General features: G+C 50.1%; 3 protein-coding genes across 3 annotated transcripts in view; all 3 read right to left on the reverse strand.

Annotated features, from left to right (window-relative positions):
• The window catches only part of LOC147645993 (serine/threonine-protein kinase PAK 3-like), a 135,635-nt gene that overhangs the window by 62,831 nt on the left and 45,816 nt on the right, over nucleotides 1–26,988 (reverse strand). The window lies entirely within an intron of this gene.
• On the reverse strand, nucleotides 5,645–11,838 carry LOC111942474 (maestro heat-like repeat-containing protein family member 7). The gene is made up of 16 exons (XM_086874019.1): nucleotides 11,433–11,838; nucleotides 11,106–11,247; nucleotides 10,739–10,803; nucleotides 10,416–10,622; nucleotides 9,993–10,141; nucleotides 9,588–9,735; nucleotides 9,189–9,379; nucleotides 8,969–9,106; nucleotides 8,559–8,673; nucleotides 8,246–8,383; nucleotides 7,837–8,013; nucleotides 7,548–7,703; nucleotides 7,287–7,388; nucleotides 6,867–6,969; nucleotides 6,530–6,586; nucleotides 5,645–6,202 (listed from the first exon to the last, which is right to left on the reverse strand). Exons 2-16 carry the CDS (start codon nucleotides 11,221–11,223, stop codon nucleotides 6,051–6,053), a joined length of 2,016 nt encoding a protein of 671 aa, XP_086730145.1. The 5' UTR covers nucleotides 11,224–11,247; nucleotides 11,433–11,838; the 3' UTR covers nucleotides 5,645–6,050.
• On the reverse strand, nucleotides 12,523–20,612 carry LOC147645998 (maestro heat-like repeat-containing protein family member 7). Its single transcript, XM_086874017.1, has 12 exons — nucleotides 18,804–20,612; nucleotides 18,444–18,508; nucleotides 18,174–18,326; nucleotides 17,673–17,821; nucleotides 17,268–17,415; nucleotides 16,873–17,060; nucleotides 16,653–16,790; nucleotides 16,251–16,365; nucleotides 15,941–16,078; nucleotides 15,532–15,708; nucleotides 15,307–15,399; nucleotides 12,523–12,591 (listed from the first exon to the last, which is right to left on the reverse strand). Exons 1-12 carry the CDS (start codon nucleotides 18,919–18,921, stop codon nucleotides 12,523–12,525), a joined length of 1,551 nt encoding a protein of 516 aa, XP_086730143.1. The 5' UTR covers nucleotides 18,922–20,612.

The raw sequence follows: 26,988 nt of genomic DNA on the forward strand, positions 1-26,988 counted from the left end.
TTACTATGGTAAGATACTTGTCTGCATCTTACCACAACACCATGGCCAAAACTCGGCTGAGTGGCCGTGGTCTGAAGCTACCATCAGGTACACCTGATGTGTTCTAGGATCCTACCCCAGAAGCCGTCGCCCAAACCTAGTGACCGTAGTACTACACGACTCTTGAGGTACATACTGTCAAAATGACTGGGGTTGGGACTGAAAAGATTGGCCCAGGGTGTTAATTGGAACAATTGGTGAAGAAATTAAGGTAGGATGCAGAAAAGTGGAAAAGTCTCCTTATGAGAAAGCTTCCACCATTGCAATCGTCGGAAATTTTCTAGAATCAGATGTGACAAGCAATTTGCACCCAACATCATGGCGAAACTCTGCGCCACAGCAGTGTGATCATGTAACAAACAATCCCCCCTCATACTGTGTTGTCATTCAGAAAAATATCAGTTACTATACCCTGGACCCCTGTACCAACAAGGTGGAAATTACGAAGCTTTGGAAAAACCAATCTACTGACTGTTGGTATCATTTCACTTGAACCAAATCAACCTCTGTAACATGTAATTTGCAAAATGACAGATCATTCAGGTCTGAAAGGTCTAATTTATAGACTCAAATTCAATGCAGTGGCACTGAGTGCAGTAATCACATACCATGGTGTAAGCACCCCCCTGTGCTGGATGACAAACATAATGTTTTCCCTCCCTTTATGGGAATGCAAGGTGATGATGTGACAATAACCTGAAAATTAATTGCTGAATCCTCATTGAACCTTCATACAGTTATGGCATGGGACCTTATGGCCATGTTCTGTTTTGTGAAATTCAAAATCTGAATTGTTGGCTAAAGCTAACTGACGTACAATTTCCCATCAAATCATGTGTGGTAAAACAATTCCAAATACTGGGGAGAACTTGATGTTAATGTTGTGACACCTACACCTACCACCACCCAACCTCTGGTTATACTGAGCCTGAGAATTTTTGAAATTGGGCCATATATAATCAGAAAAACGGGCCAACAACAAATATTGTTTAATCCAGGGTGGTCTCTTAACCCAGTCAAATTGCTAATGTAAAACAATGTCTCAGAATTTCAGCCAGCTTGTTCACCTTTTTTGCAAGCATCTCTGAGAGGAGACAATTTGGTTGTAAAAGTGTAATTCTTCTAAAAAATGAATGACAAGAGTCATAACTGGTGTTGTGGGAAAAGGATTGGGAATTTTGGATAGTATTGACTTAAAAGTACTGATGAATGGCTAACTGTCCTGGGGTGACTTTACCTTTAAGATAACTTCAGGACCTAGGGAAGTTGAAGCTGCTGAAGGCTGATGGAAGTTTTTTCTCCTGACCAATTATTGGTTTTAATGGTTTTAACCATTTTAATGGTTTTAACCATTGAGAAGTGAGATCATCCTGTGAACACCACCTTAAGATGTAAAGCCAGGGCTCTCTTGCTCTCTTTGGTTTCTGGCTTCTGAGGAGGTCACAGGGCTCTGTCTCGGCCTCCTCCCCCCCTCCAGGCCGGACAAGGCTGCAGAGGGCGGGGTGGGGGGAGAAACGGGAGCCGGCCAGCCTGACTTGGTTTGCAGTTTCTGCCACTGAACTGAAACCTGACACCATCAACATCTGCAGCTTTAGCAAGATTTTAACTCTTTTACTACCTGCATGAGACTTACAGATTACTCCTTTTTTTCCCAGAGAGAGGGGAAGAGAGAGAGATGGATAATCAACATGAAGAAGACATCATAAAACCATCGAAGACAGTGATGAAAATAATTAAGTTTTAGCTGGGGAAGAGAGAATAAGGAGATGCTTTAATAAGCTGAAATATTTTTCTGTTAAAACTATAGAGATGAACAACAGTGTTCTGAAAAAAAACTCCTTTAATTCATGACAGAGTATATTGAGAGGAATGGAGTGTTCAGAGTGTGTATTTTGAGCAAAAAGTGGAGTAGTTGTGATACAGTGAAGTGCTGGAACAGAGGGGGAGAAGTAATAGTTGAAGATTTGGGGCCGTTAAGAAGGAAAGAGAAAACTTCTGATTCCATGGAGGCTCACAGAGACAAATGAAGAGAACTTTTGCCTTTGAATAACTCATCCTTAAAAATGACATTCCTAGACTCATTTAACCCATAACACACCTCAGAGTGATGTGAAATGGGAGGAGACAACTGATGGCAGGTTTTCCCAGGCAGATGGCATAAGAGAAATAGAAAGCTAAAACAGAAATTGTTTTCTTGTGAGAAACTCCATAGATTAGCAGAAGACTTCTGTTTCTCTACAAAGACTGATGAAAAGACTATAACAAGAATTGGAACTGTTTTAAACACCAAAGTTCTTTTGTCTCTATGTTGTCATGTGAACAGGAGAATGGTTAAATAGTGAGGGAGGAAAGGGTTTTCTGGAAGTTTTCTGGTTTTCTTATTCTTGTAGTTGTGTTAATAAACTTTCTTTATGCCTTTTACGTTTCAAGCCTGTTTTGCTCTTGTTCTAATCCCTATCTAACAGCAAGAAATAAGTAAGTTTTCAAGTAATTTTTTAGTTACTGCTTTAAAACCATGACACTACCACAACTGGGGATGTAACCAAATTACAGCAACCACTGCAGTCATCCTTACCGGCTTTGGGAACCCAACAGTGGTTACCATCAATCATATTGCCAAATTGAGAAAAGGTAAATGTAAATGATCACAAATTGATAATTGATGCACTCGGTGCCACACAAAATAACATCTCTTTGGCTCTTCTTAGCTGCATTCAGGCTCAATTGTGGATGCAGTCAGTTACTGCCTCAATGATAAGAGAAGGCAAAGAAGGCACTTTTCCTACTGAAAGCCAACAAATAATTTGGGACAATGCCACTGATTTTGAAAAAGAATTCCAATCCTGGTGGAACCTAGTAAATTTTACCTGTGACCCCAGCACAAACACAGCCACAGCCTTTGTACTGACAATACGTAATGCTTCAGTGCATTCAATATTCCCTATCATTGCCTTAGGGCTGAATCATGATGGAGCTGCTCTCTATCCTTTTGAGCATATGGAATGGGCCCGTCAAATTGGTGAGAAGTGGCAAACTGTTGGTTTGGAAACTTAATTAATAACTTAATTCACTGTTAATTTGGAGACTTGTATTGTCTGGGAACAACAAGGGTTTATCTGTGAAAGTAATGCAACCAGAGCTCAAGATATTTGTTTGGACACGGAACAAAATATCTGCAACTCTGAAATACATCCTACCGAGACTTCTGAAACTACTTGTGCATATAAGACGTGGATGTGCATGTTTGAGAACTGCTTGTGATAGTGTACTTCTAGAAATCTTAGTAGTGAATACAAAAAAAATCATTCAAATTTTTGTGTTTGTAATTTTACTAAGATTGCAGGAGGTGATTTTTCTTATGTAGTCCCAGTTATTTCTTACCACCTTTTACAGTCCATTTACACACTGATCAACCATTTATTGCCTACCTCTATTGGGATGAACCTCACTCAGGTAAAGCAATTGTTGCTTCAGCAGGATTTAATTGAAATTTTGGAAAAGTAAAAATAGGGAATCAGCCCTCATGATAAAGAAATTGCCTGACTTTGTTTATTTGGGTTTTATTTGATTAATTGAAATTGCTTATTCCTTGTAATAAGAAGTTGAATGTATATTTCAATTGAAAATTGATTCTTTGCTTTTGTCTTTCCTTTTTTCTTGCCCTTATCTTTTTCCTACTTTTCTTTTTCTGTCTGATTTTCTGTCTCTGTTTTCCAGGGTACGCTACCAACCTTTGAGGAGACCTGAAGACTTCGTAACAACACTACTAAGGAGCCCTCTTGACGCTGATCGTGAGTCACGGGGTGGTGTAAGAGACGGTCTGAAGTTTCCCTCATTTGCCTCACGAGCACGGCAAGAACAGAGACCGAGACCCTGAGGAGCCCAGGGGCCTTTGTGCAGGGGTTCTGGCCTGGTTGAGGTGGATGCTTGCTAAGCCATTGTTTGAAGGTGTGCTTGACCTACAGCACAAGAGTGATTGTTTGCAGGTGTTTGCTGTGCTGCCACGGAACACTGCCTTCGTTCCTGCTGCTGAGCAGGGACTTGTGAGGAGCGGGGCCTGTTCAGTACCTCACACCTGCTTCCCACAGCAACAGGTCACACCACAATAGCCTATGCATCTCCCCACCTTTTGGCCAACTGCCCTCACCTTGGAACTTGAGACTCTAAAGGTGACTTTTCTAAGTTGCTTTTGGAGAGAGAGTTCCCCACGGAAGAAGACACTGACCCATCTTGTCCATTGGTAGCTATAACCCTCCCCCGTTTTCTCTCTTTACTTTGCCTCTTTATTTCTCTCTCTCTCTCTCTCTTTCTCTCCTTCTCATCTATTGCATAACCCATGATGCTGGCACTAAAATAAATATGCATTATTGCTGTTGTGATTTAAACTGAAATCCCTTGGTGTCCTTTATGCACTCTGAGATCAAACGAACCTCACGACGCCCGCCTATGTGAGAAGATTGTGGCACATGTATACTTCAATGTGTGCACAAATGATGAATCAGACAATTTCTAGCATCTGTGTTGTTCATCAGGCCAGGGGAGATGTTAGGAAAGATGAGAATTTAACAGAAAAGTTTCACAGATATGAATGCTTACCAGAAGGTTCTCTAGAAATGAAGGCAAGCATATATACAAAGAGATATATACATATATATACATATGGATATATACAAAGACATTTGTAGGGCCACTTATTGCCGAAACCACCGATAGAACAAAGGTTTAGTCGAGATGGAAGGTTTAGAACAAAGGTTTAGTCAGTTAGAAGGAGGTTTTATGGCTGAAGTCCAACAGCTTTAAGTGGTCTTCAAACAAAGCATGTTTTCTACTAACTCCCAAGTGAAAAACCATAGGCAGACAGAAAGAAGTTTTTTACCAAAGCAAAAAGAATTTTCCACTGCAAAACAACTTTCAGAGTTTGCCATGTAATTACTAACTCAAATGATTCGTTAGTCACTAACATAGTATGGTAATTTTAGCAGTTTTGATAGGATATATGTACATGTAAAGGTATTGTGTATGATGCTGATTGGTTGTTATGCAATGATACACACAGGAAAAGAAAGAGATATAATGCACTGTCACCAGAACTAAGTGGGCTTCAGGACACAGGGCTTGCCTGTAGCCAGCAGCTGCAGGCTGACCCACGACCCCCTGCTGTAATCTAGTTGACAGAATAAACAGCATTCTAAAGAAGAGCCATCTGAAGTCCCCATCTCTCTGCTGGCTCTAACAGTTCTGCCCTCCTCCTGATCCTGTGCAGGGATGGGGCATTGCTGTGCTTTCAGGAAGCTGTTCTAGAAAGCCTCAGATATTCCAAGCTCCTTTGCTCTCTGTGGATCCTTGCCACAGAATCCCTCACAGCCGGGTTCAGGGCACACTCAGCTTGGGTCTTCCAAAATCCAAGGCCTTCAAGGTGCTCAGTTAAACCTTTAACTCCACAATGCTGTGGAACTGGACCTTCAGCACAGGGACCTTTCCAGCCCGATCTGCGCTCCTTCCTCTGCGTCTCTGCACAAAACACAGTGCAGGAGAGAACGGCAGGAGGAGCCTGTGTGTCACAGCACTCTGGATTTGTGACCCTTCAGCTCCACACAGATGCAGGTTTAGTGAAAAAGCCAAACTGTTTATTGATGGGATGCAAAGCAAAGGGATGAGATGAGGAGCAAAAAAGGGGATGGTCTGAGGGCTGGGGGATGGAGCTGTGAAAAGGGAGGGAAAGTGGAGGGAAAAAGAAGGGATGGGCAGTATCTAAGGGCCGCAGGGAGGGAGCTGTCAAAAGGGAGGGAGATTGAAGGGAAAAAGAATGGATGGGGAGTGTTTCAGTGGCGTAGGGAGGGAGCTGTCAAAAGGGAGAGTGAAGGGAAAAAGAAGGGATGGGCAGTTTCTGAGGGCTGCAGGGACAGAGCTATCTACAGGCAGGGAGAGGGCTGAAGCCGCGTGAGCTTCCCACAGGCTCAGCTGTGCCAGTTGTCAGCTGTGCCTGGAGCTCCAGCTGGTCTCTTCTGGTCTTAGCATAGTCTCATCTTCCATAGCGTCTTCCACGAAGACTGGATTCCTAAGCCAGCAGACGAGCATACCTCTGCAGCTTGTTCAGTTAATATCTGTTGGAGAACTTTGTTTCTCTGAGAAGGGTCGTCATCTCTTCTCAGAGCTTGAAGTGCTGGAAGAGAGGGGAACAGAGCCACGATCAGAGCCTGGATCTGTGGGAATCCTAGCAGAAAGTCCTGCCAGGGCCATCCCAGCCTGCTCTTGCCGTGGCCACAAGAGTTAAGGGGCCAACAAGATCAGCTGCAAGGTCCTGGTCACGAATCCACACTTCATCCAAATCCCTGCCCCATGTCCCTGAAATCTCTCTGTGATATTCCCACACCACCAAGGTGTGCACACAGGGAGAGAAGCCCTCTGAAGCCGGGGCACAGATTACAGCTCCCTGCCCGGGCATTTCAGATCCTCCAGTGCCAGCCCCTCAGTGCCAGCCCCCACTCACCCTCGCTGAGGACCTGCAGCTCTTCCTGCGGCCCCCTCAGGTGCTTCCTGACCGTCCCTGGGAACACAGAGCCTGTCAGGGCCCCAGCGGCACAGCTCCCTGCCAGCGGTGCTGCCAGCCCTGTGCCCACACACCCTCCCGCCCCGGCAGGGCTCAGCCCGGGCCCTTGCCACATCCTGACTCAGCCCAAGGGCCTGGCTGCCAGAGGCCGGCAGCAGCAGCCCCGAGGGCAGCCGGGGCTCCAGGGCGCCGGGCCCGGGTGCCGCTGTCGGGGCAGCAGCCAGGGCCGGGGCCGAGCTGCGGCAGAGCAGGGAGCCAGCCCGGGCTCGTGGCTCACCAATGAAGCTGACAGCCGCCTCTCGTAGGGACTCCTGTGGGCTGTCCAGATATGGCAGTGTCCGGCTCAGGTGCTCGGCTGCTTGGTTCCTGTCCTGTGCCAGCTGCAGAGAGCGGCAGGAGGGAAGGGTTGGTGCGGGCTCTGCCCCTCGGCCGGGCGCTGCCTGCGGCCAGCCCCGGCCTCCCGTGCCCGCCCAGCCCTGAGGCCCGGCCCGCAGCCCCGCTGGGCTGGGGCTCCATCGGCACCCGGCTCGGGGCCACAGGAGCCTGGAGAGGAACCCGTGTGGCCCAGGGAAGGGAGCGGCGTGTGGGGCACAGGCTGGTGCCCCTGGGCGCAGCACTGGGCCACAGCTGCCAGCCCCACACACTGAGCACAGGGACAGGGATTTTCTATATTTAGGCTTCTCCAGGCCGTTCTTACCAGACACTCAGCAAACTTCCACAGCTGCTCTTTCCTCACCAGCTGCTTCAGATTCCTCCTCTTGAGGAACTCGGCCACACGAAGCAGCGTTTCCTGAGAGGCCTGGAGAGCAGCAGAGATGCAGAGATGGCACTGCAGCCCAGGGCACAGGACTCTTGTCTGGGTGACAGGGCCCAAAGGAAGCCGCAGCCTGGAAGGTTCCAGGACAGGAGGAAGCCGATGCCCGTCCCAGGGATGCACTGGCATCACACAAAACCTCACCTTTGCCACACGCTGGTTCTCATCATGGCAGTGGATGAAGAGTGGAAGCAGGCTCTGGTTCAAAATCTTCTCCAGAGGCTTCTTTCCCTCATCCACTACCAAGTCCATTGTCTTAAAGAAGAGTTCAAGGGAGAGCAGCTGCACATGGCTGTGGTCCTGGAGGAAAAGAAATGAAAAAGACCTTAATACCGATTCCTCCAGGCTCAACTGGACAAAGGCCCAGAAATCTGTAAGACACAAAGTTTCTGGGCAGCAGCCAATGCCCGTGGCTGGGGGCACAGAGCCTTACATGATCAAAGAGCAGCAGGAGTGCCTGAGCCAGGTTTGCGGCAGTGGTGCTGCATATCATGATGTCTTTATTGTTGAGAATATTGATGAACACCTGGAGGGTCATGCCAACCACATCTGCATCTGTATCACCCAGCAGGTGCTGAAGGTGTTGAGACAGGCTGCACATTCTTATGGCCTGTGTGGAACACAAGGCTGTGCTGGGAAGCCCTGAACGGCTGCAGTGCCAAGACCGCCCTGGCACTGCAACCCCACCCTGCTGCTGCTGGGCCCAGAGGCCAAAAGCCTGTCCCAAAGCACTCAGGCAGGTGAGGCAGGAGAGCTGGGAGCAGCTGCCTGAGCTCCTGAATCACAGCCAGCCCAAGGGGCGGCTTTGCCCAGCACAGCTTCAGCCGTTGCCCCGTTCTCACCATTGAGGGTTCCTTGCTGAGCACCACGAGGCCTCTGAGCGCCAGGCGACGCCTCTGCCTGCACTCACTCTGCAGGTGCTTTGATGTGATCTCAAGGACACTGTCACCATGTTTAGTCAAATCTAAGCAGTCAAGGACCTGAAAGGCACAGGGCAGTGACAGGGGAGCCGGCTGGCAGGAGCCTGGGCTCCTGGCACAGGGCTGGGCCCAGGCAGCAGCACAGGGCGTGGGCACCGTCCCAGGCAGCTGTGGCTATGCAAGGGGACAGGGCTGGCAGGCAGCTCAGCGAGGTAGTGCTGGCCATCGGGCTCACCTCCACAAGGAATGCCAGGAAGGACAGATCACAGCATCGCTCCTCCCTTCTGAGTGACTTGAGCAGGTCGAGTGCAATGCAGGAACAGAAGGGGATCAAGCCACGGCGCATCTCCCTGTCGGGGGGAAAAAAGCACCAAGACCCTGATTGGGGGGGGGGGGGGGGGGGGGGGGCAGGACAAACCTCTCCCAGGAATGACTCATAGAGATCTGGCCTTTCCCCAGCATCCCTGGAGGGATCATGGGTGCTTTGGGAAGTGACTCTTTTTGGGCACCCTCCTCTCAGCCTTTTTCAGCCTGCTTAGCCATCCCTCAGTGACGAGGCCCTCTGGCCAGGACCACAGGGACTGTGTGAGACACCTCAAGCACAGGGCACAAGTTTCAGAGGCAGCTGGGAGAAGTGAGGCTTACCTGGCCAGCAGACCCACGGCATAGTGCTGGGTGTCAGCACAGAGCAGCGTGTCCCAGCCACGCTTGCGTCCCATTTCCATGACCACATTGTCACACCGCAGTCGGCAGAGCAGAGATTTCATGGTCTGCACTGCAAACCTGTGTGCAGAGCAAAGCCCAGGTCACACTGGGTGCACTGGTGTCAGCCATAAGGGCATGGGAAGGACAGGAGGACTGGCACCTGTTGGCGTTGCTGGGAAGGCGGTGTTGCTCCTGGCATGCTTTCCAGAAGCTGTCAACTTCCACTGGTGGCATCAGCTGTGTGGTGATGACAACATGGAACAGCAGAGCCACAAACAGGCGGGCAGAATAAAGCATCATTGCCTCGCGGCACTGTGGCATCTGGACAATCACCCTGAGCACCAGGGTTGCCTGCAAAAGAAGCACACCAAGACAGTGCTCAGTGCCGAGGTGTCCATGGGGCAGGGCTCGAGGGGAGACGCATGGGAAGCAGCAGGCCCGGTGCCCCCTGAGCCTGCCCCTAGCCCAGGTTTCAGCCCAGCGCCTTAGGCAGGCAGAAGATGGAGATCTCCTGGGGAAGCAAGCTCCAGGTGATCAAAGGCCATCTCCAGAAACTCACACTCAAGGGAAAAACATCCTTGTTGTCCCCATCAGAGGTGCAGGTGCTGCAAAGGGGCCAGTTCTCCATCACACAGAGCAGTGTAGGCAGCACTTTCTCAACTGCTGGTCCCGACGAGGCTATGGTTTGCCACATCGCAGCAGCAGCTCTGTGGGATCAGAGCTCTGTGTCAGGGGTGTCTCAGTCACAGAGCCATGCCCTGTGTAGCTGTGGGGTCCCAGGTGACAGAGCCCCAGTGCCCTGAAGGGCAGGGAGGGAGCATTGGCAGCAGCCTCAGGAAACAGAGGGGCCCGAGGGTCCTGGACCTCTCTGCCTGTTGGGCAGAGCCCATTGGACAGGCTGTGCAGGGCAATGGGCCCTAAAGGCCGGTGAGCCCTGAGCTCTCGAGGAACGTGGGCCCCATACCTGTCACATGATGGGGCACAGCGCAGGAGGGTCAGCGCCACATCGAGCGGGTGTTCTTCAGCCAGCCTTATTATGTCAATTTTCTGCCTGATATCCACAGTGACACGGGACACAAGACTCTGGTGAATGCTCCGTACAATAGCTGGCACCTGGATGAGGCATGGGGAAGACATGGAGTGCTGTCCAAGGCAGCAACTTCCCCAGCTTCCCCCAAGAAGTGCTTCCCTTCCAGTGAGGCTCTGCTGGCCTCAAAGGCTGAGGGGGCCCTGTGGATGTGGCGTGAGGGGGCATAGGATCCTGGGAGACCCCCAGTTCTGGCCCCAGGCTGGCTACCCGCTGGTCAGAAGAAGCAGTTCTCTTGCCAACAATGTCAGAAGAAACATGAGGGTCCTTGAAATAATCCCATATGAGCTCTTGGCTTACAGTGGGAGTGGGTGTCCTGTCGGCATTTGCGATGCCCTGAGTCTCTCCGGTGTCATCATCTGGAATTTCTGAGGGCTCAGCTGAATCTGGGCTGACATCAGGCTCTGCCTGGAGCTCGGTCAGCCCGGAGTCAGGTTCAGCTGTGCCCTCAGTTGCTGCTGTGGTATTGCTCTTTCTACGCTGAATGCGCAGGAATTTGCGGAACCGCTGTGCAGAATGAACAAAGGACAGGGAAGAGAGGCATGTTCCAAGGAGTGCTCCATGTGCAGAGCTGGACTGAGCAGTGCCAGCAGGCCCAGCCCTGTGGGGATGGCTGCAGGTACCTTCAGCGTTTTGCGGAAGCGGCCACGGGCAGGCTCCTGCTCTTGTCTCTCGTCCATGGCTGCATCTGGAAAAGAGCAGCCAGAGCTGAGGGGCTGCGGGAGAGGCCGGAGAACACAGCCCAGCCCTGCACTCCCCAGGCAGGGACAGCCCTGGGGTGGCTCAGGGAATGGAGCACGGCCACTGCCAGGGGTCAGACCCAGCCCATATTCTGTCCTGCCCTTGGGCATGTCCACATGGGATGGGATGGGATGGGATGGGATGGGATGGGATGGGATGGGATGGGATGGGATGGGATGGGATGGGATGGGATGGATGTGGCCTAGCTGGCTGCAGACATCAGCCCTGTGGCCCAGCTCTGCCACTCACCATCCTGCAGTGGTCGGAACTCCTCTGGCTCTTCAGGCTGTTGTGCTGGGGCAGCTCCAGTGTCTGTCTTTCTGTTCCGTTGGAACACTTTGAACAGCCGGAGGAATCTGCCCGCCATTACACAATCTGGCCTCGAAGGCACCTTAAAGAGAGATGCCTTGGGAAATCTCTGAGTCAACAGACTGTGCAGTTGTGCCTTGAAGGCACCTGTGAGAGAGAAGCCTCAGGAAGGCTACAGAAAGTCCTGCAGTCTGGTCTCAAGGGCTCCTGCACAATGACTGGAGACTCCTCTTAAATGACTGTGGTCACCAGGTCCCACAGTCTCACCTTGAGGACAGAGGTCAGAAGGATGGGAGATGCCTCAGAAAAGCTCCAGGTCACCAAGTACCGGAGTCTGGCCTTGAAGGCACCTGCAAAAGAAAAGTCTTGGGAAGGCCACGGGCCAGCAAGGCCCACAGCCTTGCCCCGCAGGCACCTGCAAAAGAAAAGTCTTGGGAAGACCACAGACCACCAAGTCCCGCAGTCTGGCTTCGCAGGCACCTGCAAAAGAAAAGCCTCGGGAAAGCCATGGGCCACCAAGGCCCGCAGTCTTGCCACGAGGTCACCTGTACGAGTGAAGGCTTGGAAAAGCTCCAGGTGAGACACAAACGAGTGCGCTGTGCGGGGGCTCCTCACAGCACCGCTCTGGCGCGTCCTGTCCCGTCGCGTGCACTGGGCACTCTGGCATGGCCCTGTCACCGCCAGCCCCTATGTCACCACAAGTCACAAAGGGCCCTTGGACACCCTGTCCCTTTCCATTGCACAGTTACCATGCTGTGCTGTGTCACAAAGGGCCTTTGCACACACTGCCACCTGCCCTGGTTCTACCCCCATCCCCCCCAAAGTGGCCCAGGTTGGAAGGAATCCCTTGCCCAAAGTGTCTAAGACAGCCTGACAGGATCTTTAGGAACACCTCAAACCATCAGCAAACGCTGCCCTGCTCTGCAGGCTCAGGGCAGCAGAAGGAGCCCCCAGGGCTGCCGAGGCAGCCGCAGCAGGAAGGGCACGGGGCCTTGCACAGAATCTGCACAGGGGCCTGGCAGCACTGAAATCAGCAAGTGTGGCAGAGTCCCCACCGAGGCAGACCTGCCACCCCAGCCGAGCCCTGGCAGTGCTGGTGCCCTTCTCCTGCCGCAGAGACCTGTGCCCCTGGGGGGTTTCTGTGCCAGAGGGCCAAAGCCAAAGCCCCGTGCATTGGGGGCTGGGCTCCTTCCTGCAGGGGCTGTTGGCAGGAGCTCCTGGAGCAACTGCTGGCAACGCTTAGTCTTGGTCAGATTAATTACGTTGGAATTATTTTCCCATTGAAGTCATTTCCTGCTGCTCAGAAACATCTTTGTTGGGAAGGCACAGAAGGATCTGACATTTAAGAACCCTCAGTTCACGAGAGCTTTACTTCCCCATTGCTCAACTCAAGAAGTTCCTGAAAGTGGCAGACTTCACCAATTAACTGCAATGGCCAGAGAATGTGAAAGATTTGCAAGTTTGCTTCCCATCTCAAAGCAGCAAGTCCTTTGCCTTAACATCATCCATTGAGAGTCACTTTACAAAATATAACACTACACAGAGGCTAAAAAAAGGCCATTCTTTGGTTTGCAAACCTTTGGTTTTCTGTGGAGGGATAGGATAATATCCTAATTCTCTGAAGGATTAAAGCTCTCAAGGAATGAAAGTCCACTCAGTATTACAAAAGTAGTCCAGACAATTGAGTAGATTGCAAAAAGGCTAATCCTCCCCCTGGTACAGATATCTAGGTGGCCAATAAATTTCAGCTCTCTCCTCTTCTTTTTTCCATGAGAACCAGGACCACTAACAGGAAAAGTCACAGATATTCCTTATGTCCTCTATAAACAAGGCTGTGCCAAACCACGGATGCTGCTGTCAAACTGACTCAAATTCCAGCCTAGACCTCTCACTTCCAGACAACTCCTTCCCCAACACACCCACCATCACCAACGCCCCCAAAACACCCTCACAGAACTCCTCAACACTCCACCAGGACCCCCAGCTGTCCCCATCCCTCCACAGAGCTTTCCCACCCTCCAGCAGACTCCCTGGTTCCCTACACATGCCATGGGATGGCACTCAGCAGGATCTACTCCAAGGCCTTCTGCGGTAGCAAGCTCAGGCTGCCAGGCCACTGGTTCCTGGATCATCCTTCCCACTGACCCTTCCTATGCACGGCTCTTCCATTTACACCTTTGAGCTCAGCTTGGACTTCTCCCCTTAAGCAGGATTGCTGGGAAAGGATGGAGAGCAGCCTGGCAAGCTCTTTCTTCAGCTCCCTCTTGACTCTTGGGGCAGCTAGAACATTGCACAGGAAAGCAACTGGTGCCACAAGGAGTGGGTGGCATCAGGCAGCTCTGGGGAGACCCCTCAGGACTGCCGTATCCTGAGGGTGTTGCTATGGGCTTAAATGTTTCTGAAAATGTTTCTTAAAATCTTGTAGAGGTAGGCCTCAAGAATGCTTGGTATTAGGGATGGTCTAGCAAGCTGAAATGTTTACGGTAAAGGGAGCTGGTACTTGGGGTCTCCAAGATACCCACCCAGAGATAAGATTCGGACATGTTCGTGCAAGGATGAGCTAACTCTCATGAGGCAGTATCAATAAAGTTAATGAAGATTTATTAAAGAAGCAATATTGATAAGGTTGTTATAGTGATTACTGCTTCAGCTGAAATTGTAGAAATATGTGCACTTTGGACAAAGATGATGGAGTTAGATTTGGGTTGCTGATACCCCTAGTTCCTGTGCACTTCAATAAAGCACCTGCATATAATCAATCCATGATTATGTGTGTTCCTGAACGCTGACAAGGGGACACTGTTGGCCTTGATCTGTAGGTGTCGAGGGAGAAATACAGAAAAAAACGTCCTGGAACCAGAAAATAATAAAGGCACTGATGTGAGATCCACACCCACCATCTTCTGGTTCTCCAATTTGTGACAACATCCCGGACAACGCTTACATCAATCAAGGATTCGAAGAACATCAAGTATAAACTCAGAAACAAAGGACTGTATCAAGTGAAAACATTTACACTTATGGTGAAGTGAAAATGCTTTCAAAGGGGGGAATGATAGTAAAAGGTCTTAAAATCTTAGAAAATTTGGGGACTTAGAAAGAAACTTAGGTTTGGAAGGCCCTGGGAAAAGTAGGCCCTGGGAAATGTTAGGCCTTGTACTTGCTAAAGATCAGGTGAAACTGCACCTGTGTAGTCAGTAGATGATAAATGATACAATTGTTAGATGTGATTTGCCATAATTATTGTTTATAGAACATGAGGAACAATGTTAGGGGGCTCTGGGGGGGATCACGAGAAATCCATGCTTGGGTAAAAACAATGCATACAATAGAACAATGGAAGTTTAATAATTAATATGTAAGTTATATAACGATAGAGTATTAAAACATGTTCAGCTCAAAACAAAGATGGGTCAGATTTGGGTTTGTGTACCCCTGACACCCAGAGCTCTTCAATAAAGCACCTATTTATGATTATATATAATCATTCCGTGATTATGTGTGTTCCTGAACGCTAACAGCTCTGTTCCTCTCTTCCAGCCCTTGAAGACATGGCACATAACATCAGCCCTGCCATCAGAAGCCTGGCAATTCAAAAACTTTGTATCCTCCAGGCAGTAGAGAGAACTCAATATTCCATCTTTGGAAACCTGCAAGATCAGCTCTACATGGCATACAGGACACGGTCTCATCTCTCAGGCCTTGACTGGATGCGCTGCTGGAGCTCTGCTGAGAGATGATCTGGGAGGTTCTGTCTGCTGGGGCCACCTGAGCCAGCCAGAATTTTATTTTTCTTCAAAATTGTTCTTTCCTTATTTTTGTTTTTGTTTAGTATGTAAATATAGGATATGTTATAAATACACAGGCTCCCAGGAGCTTTCTTTTGCTGCCCAAGGTCCGCAGGATATTGGAGAAGAGAGGGAAAAGGGTCCTTGTGCTCAGCAACCTGCTGGGGTGTGCAGTGGTGAAGGGAAAATGGCCAGAAGCCCCTTGGCCTTTGGTGGTTTTGCTGAAGCCACAACCCCTGTCCCAGCCAGGAAGTGCCATCTGTGTCCTCGTGCCCGTGTGGTGCTGGCTGGGTTGCTGAGGGCTCCCAGGTGCTTCTTGATCCAGCTCTTCTAGAGCTCCTGTGGGGCTTCACAATTCCCTCCATTGCCTTTTTTCCCTCTTCCACTACCAGGTTCATGGCCTTGCAGAAGAGGTGAATGGAGAGCACCTGCACGTGGCTTTTGTCCTGGAGGAAAGAAGGAGGAAAAGATCTCAGTGCCAACTTCTCCAGCCCACCTGGGCAAAGGCCTGAAAATCCACAGGACCAAAGTTTGTGTGGGCAGTAGCCAGTGCCCGTGGCCGGGGCACAGAGCCTTACATGGTCAAAGAGAAGCACAAGTGGCTCAGCAAGCTTGGGGGCAGCAGTCCTTGATAAACGAAGATGTTTTCTCTTGAGCATGTTTGTGAATACAGACAGAGACATGCTGACCACTTCTCCGTCTGCGTCACTCAGCAGCTGCAGGAAGCTTCGACACAGGCTGCGTATTGGTCTGGCCTGTGTGGAACACAAGGCTGTGCTGGGAAGCCCTGAACGGCTGCAGCGCCAAGACTGCCCTGGCACTGCAACCCCACCCTGCTGCTGCTGGGCCCAGAGGCCAAAGGCCTGTCCCAAAGCACTCAGGCAGGTGAGGCAGGAGAGCTGGGAACAGCTGCCTCAACTCCTGAAGCCCAGCCAGCCCAAGGGGCTGCTTTCCCCAGCACAGCTTTAGCCGCTGCCCCGTTCTCACCATTGAGGGTTCCTTGCTGAGCACCACGAGGCCTCTGAGCGCCAGGCGACGCCTCTGCCTGCACTCACTCTGCAGGTGCTTTGATGTGATCTCAAGGACACAGTACCCACAGTCACTCAAGTTCAGGCAATCCAGGACCTGAAAGGCACAGGGCAGTGACAGAGGAGCCAGCTGGCAGGAGCCTGGAACTGCACAGGGCTGGGCCCAGGCAGCAGCACAGGGCGTGGGCACCGTCCCAGGCAGCTGTGGCTATGCAAGGGGACAGGGCTGGCAGGCAGCTCAGCGAGGTAGTGCTGGCCATTGGGCTCACCTCCACAAGGAATGCCAGGAAGGACAGATCCCAACGTGCCTCCTCCCCGATGAGCCTCCGGATAAATTGGTGTGCGACATGGTAACACAAGGGCATCAAGTCACGGCGCATCACCCTGGAAGGGGGGAAATAGCACCAAGACACTGAGGTGGGGGGTGGGGGGGGGGCAAACCTCTCCCAGGAATGACTCATAGAGATCTGGCCTTTCCCCAGCATCCCTGGAGGGACTGTGGGTGTTTAGGGACCATGGGGCTCCTTCTGGGCACCCTCCTCTCAGACTTCTCCAGTCTGCTCAGCCATCCCTCAATGGCAAAGCCCTCTGGCCAGGACCACAGGGACTGTGGTCGGGCACCCTGGGCACAGGGCACACATTTCAGAGGCAGTGGCGAGAAGGGGTCTCACCTGGCCAACAGACCCACGGCATAGTGCTGGGTGTCAGCACGGAGCAGCGTTTCCCAGCCACACTTGCGCTCCATGGCCATCAACTCATTGTCATAGTGCAGAAAGCAGAGCAGAGCCTTCATGGCCTGCACTGCAAACCTGTGTGCAGAGCAAAGCCCAGGTCACATTGGGTGAATTGGTGTCAGCCACAAGGGCATGGGAAGGACAGGAGGACTGGCACCTGTTGGGTTTTTTGGGAAGGTGGTGTTGCTCCTGGCATTCTCTCCAGAAGTTATTAACTTCTGCTGGCATCAGCTGTGTGGTGGTGAAAATGTGCAACAGCAGAGCCGTAAAGAGAGAGTCGGAATAATGCATTATCGCCTCATGGCGCTGAGGCACTTGCATAATCACCCTGAGCACCAGAGTTGCCTGCAAAGAAGCACACCAAGACAGCGCTCAGTGCTGAGGCGTCCATGGGGCAGAGCCCGAGGGGAGATGGAGGGGGAACAGTGGGCCCAGTGCCCCCTGAGCCTGCCCCTAGCCCAGGTTTCAGCCCAGTGCCTTAGGCAAGGAGAGGATGAAGAGCTGCTGGAGAAGCAACCTAGGGGACAGTCAAGGCCAGTTCCACAAACTCACAGCCAGAGCAAAAACGTCCTTGTTGTCCTCATCAGAGGTGCAGATGCTGCAAAGTGGCCAGTTCTCCATCACATGGAGCAGAGTTGGCAGCACCTTCTCCATTGCTGGTCCCGACGAGGCTATGGTTTGCCACATCACTTCAGCAGCTCTGTGGGATCAGAGCTCTGTGTCAGGGGTGTCTCAGTCACAGAGCCATGCCCTGTGTAGCTGTGGGGTCCCAGGTGACAGAGCCCCAGTGCCCTGAGGGGCAGGGAGGGAGCATTGGCAGCAGCCTCAGGAAACAGAGGGGCCTGAGGGTCCTGGACCTCTCTGCCTGTTGGGCAGAGCCCATTAGACAGGCTGTGCAGGGCCATGGGCCCTAAAGGCCGGTGAGCCCTGAGCTCTCAAGGCACGTGGGCCCCATACCTGTCACACGATGGGGCACAGCGCAGGAGGGTCAGCACCACATCGTCGGGGTGTTCTTCAGCCAGCCTCACGATGTTAGTGGCCAGCCTGGCATCCACCATAACAGAGCACATAAGACTCTGGTGAATGCTCCGTACAATAGCTGGCACCTAGAGTAGGAATGGGGAAGACATAGAGCGCTGTCCAAGGCAGCAGCTTCCCCAGCTTCTCCCAAGAAGTGCTTCCCTTCCTGCCATACTGTGCTGGCCTCAAAAGCTGAGGGGGCCCTGTGGATGTGGCTTGAAGGGGCACACGATCGTGGCAGACCTCCAGTTCTGGCCCCTGGCTGGCTACCTGCTGGTCAGAAGGAACACCCCCCTTTCAAAAACATCCGTATTAGGTGCATGACTCATGGTGGGAGGGGGCGTAGTGTCAGTATTTGTGATGCCCTGAGTCTCTAGTGTTTGGAATGGCCATGTCCTCAGTCAGTGTCACATCAGAGTTTGCCCTGTCATCACTCACCGCAGCATCAGAGTCTTGTGAGGGCACAGCTGAATCTGGGCTGACATCAGGCTCTGCCTGGAGCTCGGTCAGCCCGGAGTCAGGCTCAGCTGTGCCCTCAGTTCCCATGGGGCTGATCTTTCTACGCCGAATTGGCAGGAACTGGCGGAACCTCTGTGCAGAATGAACAAAGGACAGGGAAGAGAGGCATGTTCCAAGGAGTGCTGCAAGTGCAGAGCTGGGCTGAGCAGTGCCAGCAGGCCCAGCCCAGGTGGGGATGGCTGCAGGTACCTTCAACATTTTGTGAAAGCGGCCATGGGCGGGCTCCTGCTCTTGTGTCCCATCCATGGCTGCATCTGTCAAAGAGCAGCCAGAGCTGAGGGGCTGCGGGAGAGGCCGGAGAACACAGCCCAGCCCTGCACTCCCCAGGCAGGGACAGCCCTGGGGTGGCTCAGGGGATGGAGCATGGCCACTGCCAGGGGTCAGACCCAGCCCAAATTCTGTCCTGCCCTTGCATGTCCACATGGGATGGGATGGGATGGGATGGGATGGGATGGGATGGGATGGGATGGGATGGGATGGGATGGGATGGGATGGTGCAGGGCCCAGCTGGCTGCAGCTTCAGCCCCGCAGCCCAGCTCTGCCACTCACCATCCTGCCCTTGCTGGAACTGCTCTGGCTCTTCTGGGTGTTCTGCTGGGGCAGCTCCAGGGTCTGTCTTTCTGTTCCGTCGGAACACTCTGAATAGCCTGAAGAATCTTCCCGCCATGACAAAATGGGGCCTTGGGAGCACCTTCTAAAGAGATGTCAACGGAAAGCTCCGGCTCACCAAGACCCACAGTCTGCTCACAACGTGAGCTGTAGGAGTTACGCCTCAGAAAAGCTCCGGGTCAGGCACTAACGAGTGGGCTGTGTGGGGGCTCCTCACAGCACCGCTCTGGCACGTCCTGTCCCGTCGCATGCACCAGGCACTCTGGTGTGGTCTTGTCACCACCAGCTCTTGTCCATTCCACCGTTCCATTCCACCGTTACCAGGCTGCGCTGTGTCACTAACGGCCCTTGCACGCCCTGCCACTTGCCCTGGTTCCACCCCCATCCCACCCAAAGTGGCCCAGGTTGGAAGGAATCCCTTGCCCAAAGTGTCTAAGACAGCCTGACAGGATCTTTAGGAACACCTCAAACCATCAGCAAACGCTGCCCTGCTCTGCAGGCTCAGGGCAGCAGAAGGAGTCCCCAGGGCTGCCGAGGCAGCCGCAGCAGGAAGGGCACGGGGCCTTGCACAGAATCTGCACAGGGGCCTGGCAGCACTGAAATCAGCAAGTGTGGCAGAGTCCCCACCGAGGCAGACCTGCCACCCCAGCCGAGCCCTGGCAGTGCTGGTGCCCTTCTCCTGCCCCAGAGACTTGTGCCCCTGGGGGATTTCTGTGCCAGAGGGCCAAAGCCAAAGCCCCGTGCATTGGGGGCTGGACTCCTTCCTTGGGGTCTTGGCAGGAGCTCCTGGAGCTATTGCTGGCCACTCTTGCGATCTGTCAGATGATGTTGCTCCTTCCTGGAATGATGTTTTTCATGGGAGGGGTTTGCAGTAGCACAAAAACACCATCAGCTGCTGAGTTTCCTGGGATGGCTAGATTGTACAGAGGCACTGTCCTGTTTCAGTGGGATCTTCTCTGTCTTTTTCTGGGACAAACATTAGTCCAGTCTCTGATGTTCAAGGCTCCAGTTGCTGTGTGTCTGTCTGTGTTACAGCTGATGCAAGGCAAACATTTCCTCCAGAGACAGAGTCCTGCTTGAACAGTCACAGAGTTACATCTATTTTTACATTATGTTTGTAATTTTAATTTTTTCTAAGTTTTCCAGAGCCTGCTGACTGTTTTTGAGGTTTTCCCTCTACCCCTCGTGCATATTCTCCAGAAATTGTGCTTTCACATCCTTTTGAATTTATTAAAGTTACCTGCAATGACCAGTCAATCAAAGCCCTGGGAAAACTTCAACTTCAAGGTGAAACCAGGCAAAATATTTATCTCCCACATCTGAAGCCATGAATTGCCAAGTACTGTCCCCAGTACACCTGTAGGTGTGCTGATGCCATTTCAAAGCGGTTGCCAATGAAAACAAATTTTAATATTTTTTTGTAGTTTCCACATTGGAATTAAAATCCTTGACTAGAAAAAATCACATGTCAAAATTTTTAGGACTCTTACATACAAAGCTGTCATTTTCACCCTGCATTTTAGAGTCTCTGAACAGTCACAGAAGGTTTTAGTTCTAGACACTACAGAAAAAGTCCTTGGTGTTCGGCTATACTTTTATATCAGCATATACTCCTGATGATTATTTTAGGCAGGAGCAGCAAACTCAAGAATGAGCCAAACAGGCTATTCCTGTGTTCTCATGTCCTGAGTCTCTCTCTCTCTGTGTCATGATGGCAACAAGGCCGCTGCCTTGGGACACCTGAGTGTGGAAGGCAAGCCCACCCTCAAGCACTGCCATCCAAGTCAGTCACGGGCACAGGCTGCAGCTGAAGCTGCCAAGTGTTGCTGTGAGGCTGGCAAGTCAAGAGAAAGCCATTGTGGCCAATTCTGCTGAAGCCTTTTGCCAAACCAAAGGCCAAACCAAAGCTGTGTCCACAGCCTCCCTGTTTGGCAGCCGGCTGCTGCGGACGCCTCAGTGCGCAGGTGCCGACGTTCGGGGTGCTGCTGTTCCTGTGCACACTCTGCTGCTGTTTCTGTGGGCTCCACAGCTGCTTGGGCAGCAGCCACTGGGCAGCCCTGCTGGAGGAGACATCGCCACCCTCCCCATGGTGGCAGCAGCTCTGCGGGCCCCGAGCTCTGTGTCAGGGGGGCCTCGGTCACAGCAGCGTGGCCTGGGCAGCTGCGAGGGCCCGGCCTGGCCGCCAGCCCTGCCTCTGCCCACTGCCCCTTATCGCAGGCACCCAGTGGCTGTGGCCTGGCAGCACCCCCCTGCCCTCCATGTCCCCAGCCAGCCCAGCCTGGGCACACCTCAGGCTGTCCCCACCCTCCTGGAGGGATGGTGTCCCAGCCTCGAGGGCTTCTGCTGCAGGCCTGGGAGACATTTTGGGGAAGCGCCTGATCAGCCGGGTGTCAGGAACCAGGCGGCTGCCCAGGGGCTGCTTATGGCCTCTGACACCCAGTTCCTCAGGTCTTCCCACCAGTCCGGCCTTTCAGGGGCCTCCTGTCCCCTTGGAGCCTCCTTCCACCCACTCCCTCACACATCCCTCTTGTGCCTTCCCACTGCCTTGTCCCGTCAGGGCCTCCACAGCCCCTCATCCCTTCATGGCCTCCCAGCACCCTGTTCCCTCAGAGTCTCCCCCAGCGTGGACCAGCAGCAGCGCCGCAGCCCCACAGGAGCTCTAGAAGAGCTGGATCAAGAAGCACCTGGGAGCCCTCAGCAACCCAGCCAGCACCACACGGGCACGAGGACACAGATGGCACTTCCTGGCTGGGACAGGGGTTGTGGCTTCAGCAAAACCACCAAAGGCCAAGGGGCTTCTGGCCATTTTCCCTTCACCACTGCACACCCCAGCAGGTTGCTGAGCACAAGGACCCTTTTCCCTCTCTTCTCCAATATCCTGCGGACCTTGGGCAGCAAAAGAAAGCTCCTGGGAGCCTGTGTATTTATAACATATCCTATATTTACATACTAAACAAAAACAAAAATAAGGAAAGAACAATTTTGAAGAAAAATAAAATTCTGGCTGGCTCAGGTGGCCCCAGCAGACAGAACCTCCCAGATCATCTCTCAGCAGAGCTCCAGCAGCGCATCCAGTCAAGGCCTGAGAGATGAGACCGTGTCCTGTATGCCATGTAGAGCTGATCTTGCAGGTTTCCAAAGATGGAATATTGAGTTCTCTCTACTGCCTGGAGGATACAAAGTTTTTGAATTGCCAGGCTTCTGATGGCAGGGCTGATGTTATGTGCCATGTCTTCAAGGGCTGGAAGAGAGGAACAGAGCTGTTAGCGTTCAGGAACACACATAATCACGGAATGATTATATATAATCATAAATAGGTGCTTTATTGAAGAGCTCTGGGTGTCAGGGGTACACAAACCCAAATCTGACCCATCTTTGTTTTGAGCTGAACATGTTTTAATACTCTATCGTTATATAACTTACATATTAATTATTAAACTTCCATTGTTCTATTGTATGCATTGTTTTTACCCAAGCATGGATTTCTCGTGATCCCCCCCAGAGCCCCCTAACATTGTTCCTCATGTTCTATAAACAATAATTATGGCAAATCACATCTAACAATTGTATCATTTATCATCTACTGACTACACAGGTGCAGTTTCACCTGATCTTTAGCAAGTACAAGGCCTAACATTTCCCAGGGCCTACTTTTCCCAGGGCCTTCCAAACCTAAGTTTCTTTCTAAGTCCCCAAATTTTCTAAGATTTTAAGACCTTTTACTATCATTCCCCCCTTTGAAAGCATTTTCACTTCACCATAAGTGTAAATGTTTTCACTTGATACAGTCCTTTGTTTCTGAGTTTATACTTGATGTTCTTCGAATCCTTGATTGATGTAAGCGTTGTCCGGGATGTTGTCACAAATTGGAGAACCAGAAGATGGTGGGTGTGGATCTCACATCAGTGCCTTTATTATTTTCTGGTTCCAGGACGTTTTTTTCTGTATTTCTCCCTTGAAGATGCTGTAAACTAACCAAATTGCTAAGAATACAGTTAGTAAGATTATCACATTCTCAATGATAGATTTAATCCATGAATTCACATTCCACCCTAACCCTTTGAAGATTTTGCCTAACCAACTTGTAGACAAATCCTTTTGCTCTTCCTGTGCTTCGTGCTCTATTTGTTGCAATTGATTGATGTCATATTCTACATCTGCAGTTACATTTGGGATGTGGACGCAGCAATGATCAATCTGTCCCTTTAGAAAAACTCACACACTCCATGCTCTTTCAGGAGTAATAAATTGTCATTGTACATTTAGTTCTTTAAATCTTTCTCAGCTCACTCTTGCTAATTTATCTACCTGACCTGTAAGTTTGAACAACATTTCTCTCTTCTGATAGTTTGCTCTAGGACCAAGCAAAGACTCTAGGGCCCAGCCAAATTTCACTCTACTAGAGGGTTCTTGCCAAGTGTCATCGTGATTCTGTTCCTATCCTAATCTTTCCTAGCTATTCCTGTATCTAGCCACTGAGATAATTTTGCCATTGTTGGCATCCATACCGAGATTAATTTTTGCTTTAGCAATTTTACCAATGCCTCTGCACCCCAATGACATTTGTTATGTTTAATTTCTAGAACTTCTCTCATTATCAATGTGCAGTTTGTCTTTGTGCAGTTACATAACATTCTTCTGAATTCTTTTGAGCATTTAGCAAATGTCCCAGTTTCTCATCTTCTATTGAATATTTTGGTTTTGGAGGCAAATTAAATTGAGATACGTTAACTTTTAAAGGTATCAATGCCATTGTTGTTTGCACTTCTCAAGCAATCTGTCGAGCTGTCCAGTCTGCCTTTCAATTCCCCTCACAAATCTTGGAGTTTCCTGATTAGTGTGCTTTGCAGTGCATAATTGCCACTTGTTCCGGTTTTTGGACGGCTTTTATCAATTGTAGGACTGCATCTTGATGTTTAATGTGCGTACCTTGAGAAGACAGCAGTCCTCTTTCTTTCTTTCTACAGTGCTCCATGTACATGCACTACTCCAAAAGCATACTTTGCGTCAGTCCATATGTTTACCCTTTTCCCTTCATTTAATTCTAGTGTTCTGGTTAAAGCAACCAGTTCTGCCCTCTGGGCAGATGGATTTGGTGATAATGCTTTTGCCTCCACTACTGTATTGACTGTTGTTACCGCATATCCAGCATATCTGGTCCTGTTCTCCACAAAACTGCTTTCATCTGTGAATAGCTCTCACTCTGCTTGCTCGAGTGGGATGTCTTTCAGGTCTTCTCTTGCTGAATAGGTGTACTCAATTACCTCTACACAGTCATGCTCTAATGGGCCTTCTTCAGTTGTGGTACCTAGGAACAAAGCTGGATTCAAGAGGTTAGTTGTCTTTAATGTGACATCATCCTGCTCAGTCATGATTACCTGGAATTTCATCATCCTGCTTGGAGATAGCCATTGGCCCCCCTTTTGTTCTAAAACAGTGGTCACCATGTGTGGCACATAGACATCTATGTGTCTGCCCATTGTGAGTTTCCTGGCTTCTTGGATCAGCATCACAGTGGCTGCAGCTGTCTGCAGGCATGAAGGCCATCCGGCACTCACGTTGTCAAGTTGTTTGGAAAAGCAGCCTACCGGCCTTTTCCAGCTTCCCAAAGGTTGGGTCAGCACTCCCAGTGCTGGGTGTGATCTTTCATGCACAAACAGCTGAAAATCTTTGGACAAATCAGGCAATCCTAACGCCGGAGCCGTTGTCAATGCTTCCTTCAGTTTGAGGAAGGCCTCCTTCTGTGGTCTGCCCCAGGTAAGCGGTTGTGTCTTCTGGGCTTCATACAGGGGTTTTGCAATTAGTCCATAGTCCATGATCCACAGGCAGCACCACTCTGTCATCCTGAGGAAAACTCACAGCTCATGCAGGTTCTGGAGTTCTGGAATAGCACAAATAGCTTGAATACGGTTAGTACCCAGCTTACATTGCCCTTGTGAGATTTCACACCTCAGGTAAATCACAGTTTGTCGGGCAATTTGTGCCTTCTCTTTAGACACCTTCTATCCACTCATTCCCAGCTGATTTAAAATTTCAATTGTTACCTTTATGCAGGTTGTTTTCTCTTCTGTAGCTGTCAGTATATCACCAACATACTGTAACAGCATATATTGTTCTCTGGTACTTGCCCGTTCTCCGTCCAAATCTCCAGCTCCTTAGCCAAGAGCTTAGGCTTCCAAATAGGGTTGGACTGTTCTTGTATCCTTGTGGGAGTCGTGTCCAGGTGAGCTGGGTTTTCCTTCCATTGTCTGGATTTTCCCACTCAAAGGCAAACAGTTTCCTACTTTCTTTGTCAAGGGGTGTGCAGAAAAAGGCATCTTTTAAATCAATTACAGTAAACCATTTCTATTTCTCTTTTACGGATGTTAACAGTGTGCAAGGATTAGCTACCACTGGGTAGAATAACCTTTAGTTATTCCATTTATTGCTCTCAAATCCTGTACTAGTCTGTATTGGTCAACACAGAAATTTGGGCTCGAGTGTTCACTACAGAAGTAATAGGTGCACGTTTAGGACCCACTATTGTTATAATCAGTATGTCTCCAGTTTTGTTATTTCTAGTGAGCATTTTCAATACAACCAACCTCTGCCTCTCTGCTCACCCATGAGAGGCAGAGTTACCAGTTTCCCTGATTCTAAAGCTGTTTGGGCTCCACTCCCAGAAGCTGAGAAGGAAACTGCTTTGGCTGACAGCCCAGAGCCTGTGGAGGTGTGCTGGGTTATACAATGGGGCATTGGATATAATGAACCTGGGACAGTTCCAGTTAGAGACTGCTTTACTCAACTTTTAAGTGACAAGCCATCCTTTATGTTTCTGGGGACCCCTTTCTTTATCTCTAGTGACCACCAATACTAGTGGTTAGAGATTTGTTTTCTCTTTTCTGGGTTTTCATTAAGAGAACCAATGTATCTAACACCCTTTGCTTTCTCTGATTTTTCTTCTGGGATTTTTATAGGTCCATAATTGCTACTGTAATTAATTAGCTCTTTTGCAACTTTTCTCCGTGTCCAAATTTTATGGTTCCTAGCAGGAGAACGCAATTGTGAACCTGTCAGCTGAGAGGGGGTGGTGAAGGGAATAAACCCAGGATCAGTGGAACCCGGTTGAGCAGTCTATCCACAGAGATTATAGCTGCTATGGGGTTTTTTTTGTTTGTTTTGGTTTTTGGTTTTTTTTTTTAGGAAAATTGCTGTAGGTTGAAGTGATTCTGGAAGGCCTTGAATGAAAGGGGTCATAATTTTAGTTTTCACAGGTAACAACATTGGTGATTCATAGCCGGCAATTAATTTTCTTTTGTGTATCATTTGCAAGCAGGCAGCTTTGTGAATGTTTTCAGTAGTTGGTTTGGGGTACTCACTAGAGCTATAGGGTCCCCCCTTTCCAAGGGGTTAAGCCCCTCTGCCCAATAAGCTGTGTGCTGAGTTAGGGACCATGGGTTACGTCTGTCTCCTGCTGTTAAGAAGACTTCATGTCCCCAGTGCCCACTGGATTCCCGTTCTCTCAACCGAATTTGATCACCTCCAGTGAGAGACACTCGGGATACGTATTCTGTCTCTGACTCATGAGGGAGACGCCCGTACTCCCCCCCCTCTTTTTTTTTTTCTTTTTTTTTTTTTTTTTTTTCTTTTTTTCTATTTTTAGTGGTTATGTGCAGATCAAGATTTTTATCATTGATATAATTATATTCTGTTTTAATTAGAGGTTTCAAACTAGGAGAGCAGTGTTCCCCACAATTTTATCCAAGTTAGCTCTTTTTGAGGGTAAATTTGATTAATGAGAGGGGTTTCCCTCTCTTGTTTCTTTTAGCAAGTCAGCATTTTTTGAATTTTTTAATGGAGGGCTGCTCACAACAGATTGATCTTACTTCTTTCTTCATCCAATTGCTTTTGCGAAGTTTGAACTAGGTTTTGGAGGGAGTCTATTGTAGTTTTTTCCTCACTACTTACAGCGAGTTTCTATAGCTGCTGTAAGACAAGCTCCCAAAACTGAGCAGAGTATAGTTTTATTTTTGCCCCGTTTAAATTTTGTTTCATGTTGTAAAGAACATACACTGTCAATCACATTTTCCAAATTAAACCAATTATTAAGCACCAACTTTTCCCTCCTGGAGAAGGTCTGGCATTG

Source organism: Cyanistes caeruleus, unplaced genomic scaffold, assembly GCF_971803275.1.
Source record: "Cyanistes caeruleus unplaced genomic scaffold, bCyaCae1.hap1.1 HAP1_SCAFFOLD_135, whole genome shotgun sequence".
NCBI classification, from domain to species: Eukaryota; Metazoa; Chordata; class Aves; order Passeriformes; family Paridae; genus Cyanistes; species Cyanistes caeruleus.

What these genes read in the sequence shown, in the direction of transcription:
- LOC111942474 (XM_086874019.1), bottom strand. Translation starts at nt 11,223, where the DNA reads ATGGCGGGCAGATTCCTCCGGCTGTTCAAAGTGTTCCAACGGAACAGA. An exon ending in GCTTCCGCAAAACGCTGAAG is followed by an intron (nt 10,623 to 10,738) that starts GTACCTGCAGCC and finishes CATTCTGCACAG; the next exon opens with CGGTTCCGCAAATTCCTGCG. An exon ending in TGTGCCCCATCATGTGACAG is followed by an intron (nt 9,736 to 9,992) that starts GTATGGGGCCCA and finishes CTGATCCCACAG; the next exon opens with AGCTGCTGCTGCGATGTGGC.
- LOC147645998 (XM_086874017.1), bottom strand. Translation starts at nt 18,921, where the DNA reads ATGGCGGGAAGATTCTTCAGGCTATTCAGAGTGTTCCGACGGAACAGA. An exon ending in AGGACGTTTTTGCTCTGGCT is followed by an intron (nt 17,061 to 17,267) that starts GTGAGTTTGTGG and finishes GCTTCTTTGCAG; the next exon opens with GCAACTCTGGTGCTCAGGGT. An exon ending in TCCTGGCATTCCTTGTGGAG is followed by an intron (nt 16,079 to 16,250) that starts GTGAGCCCAATG and finishes TGTGCCTTTCAG; the next exon opens with GTCCTGGATTGCCTGAACTT.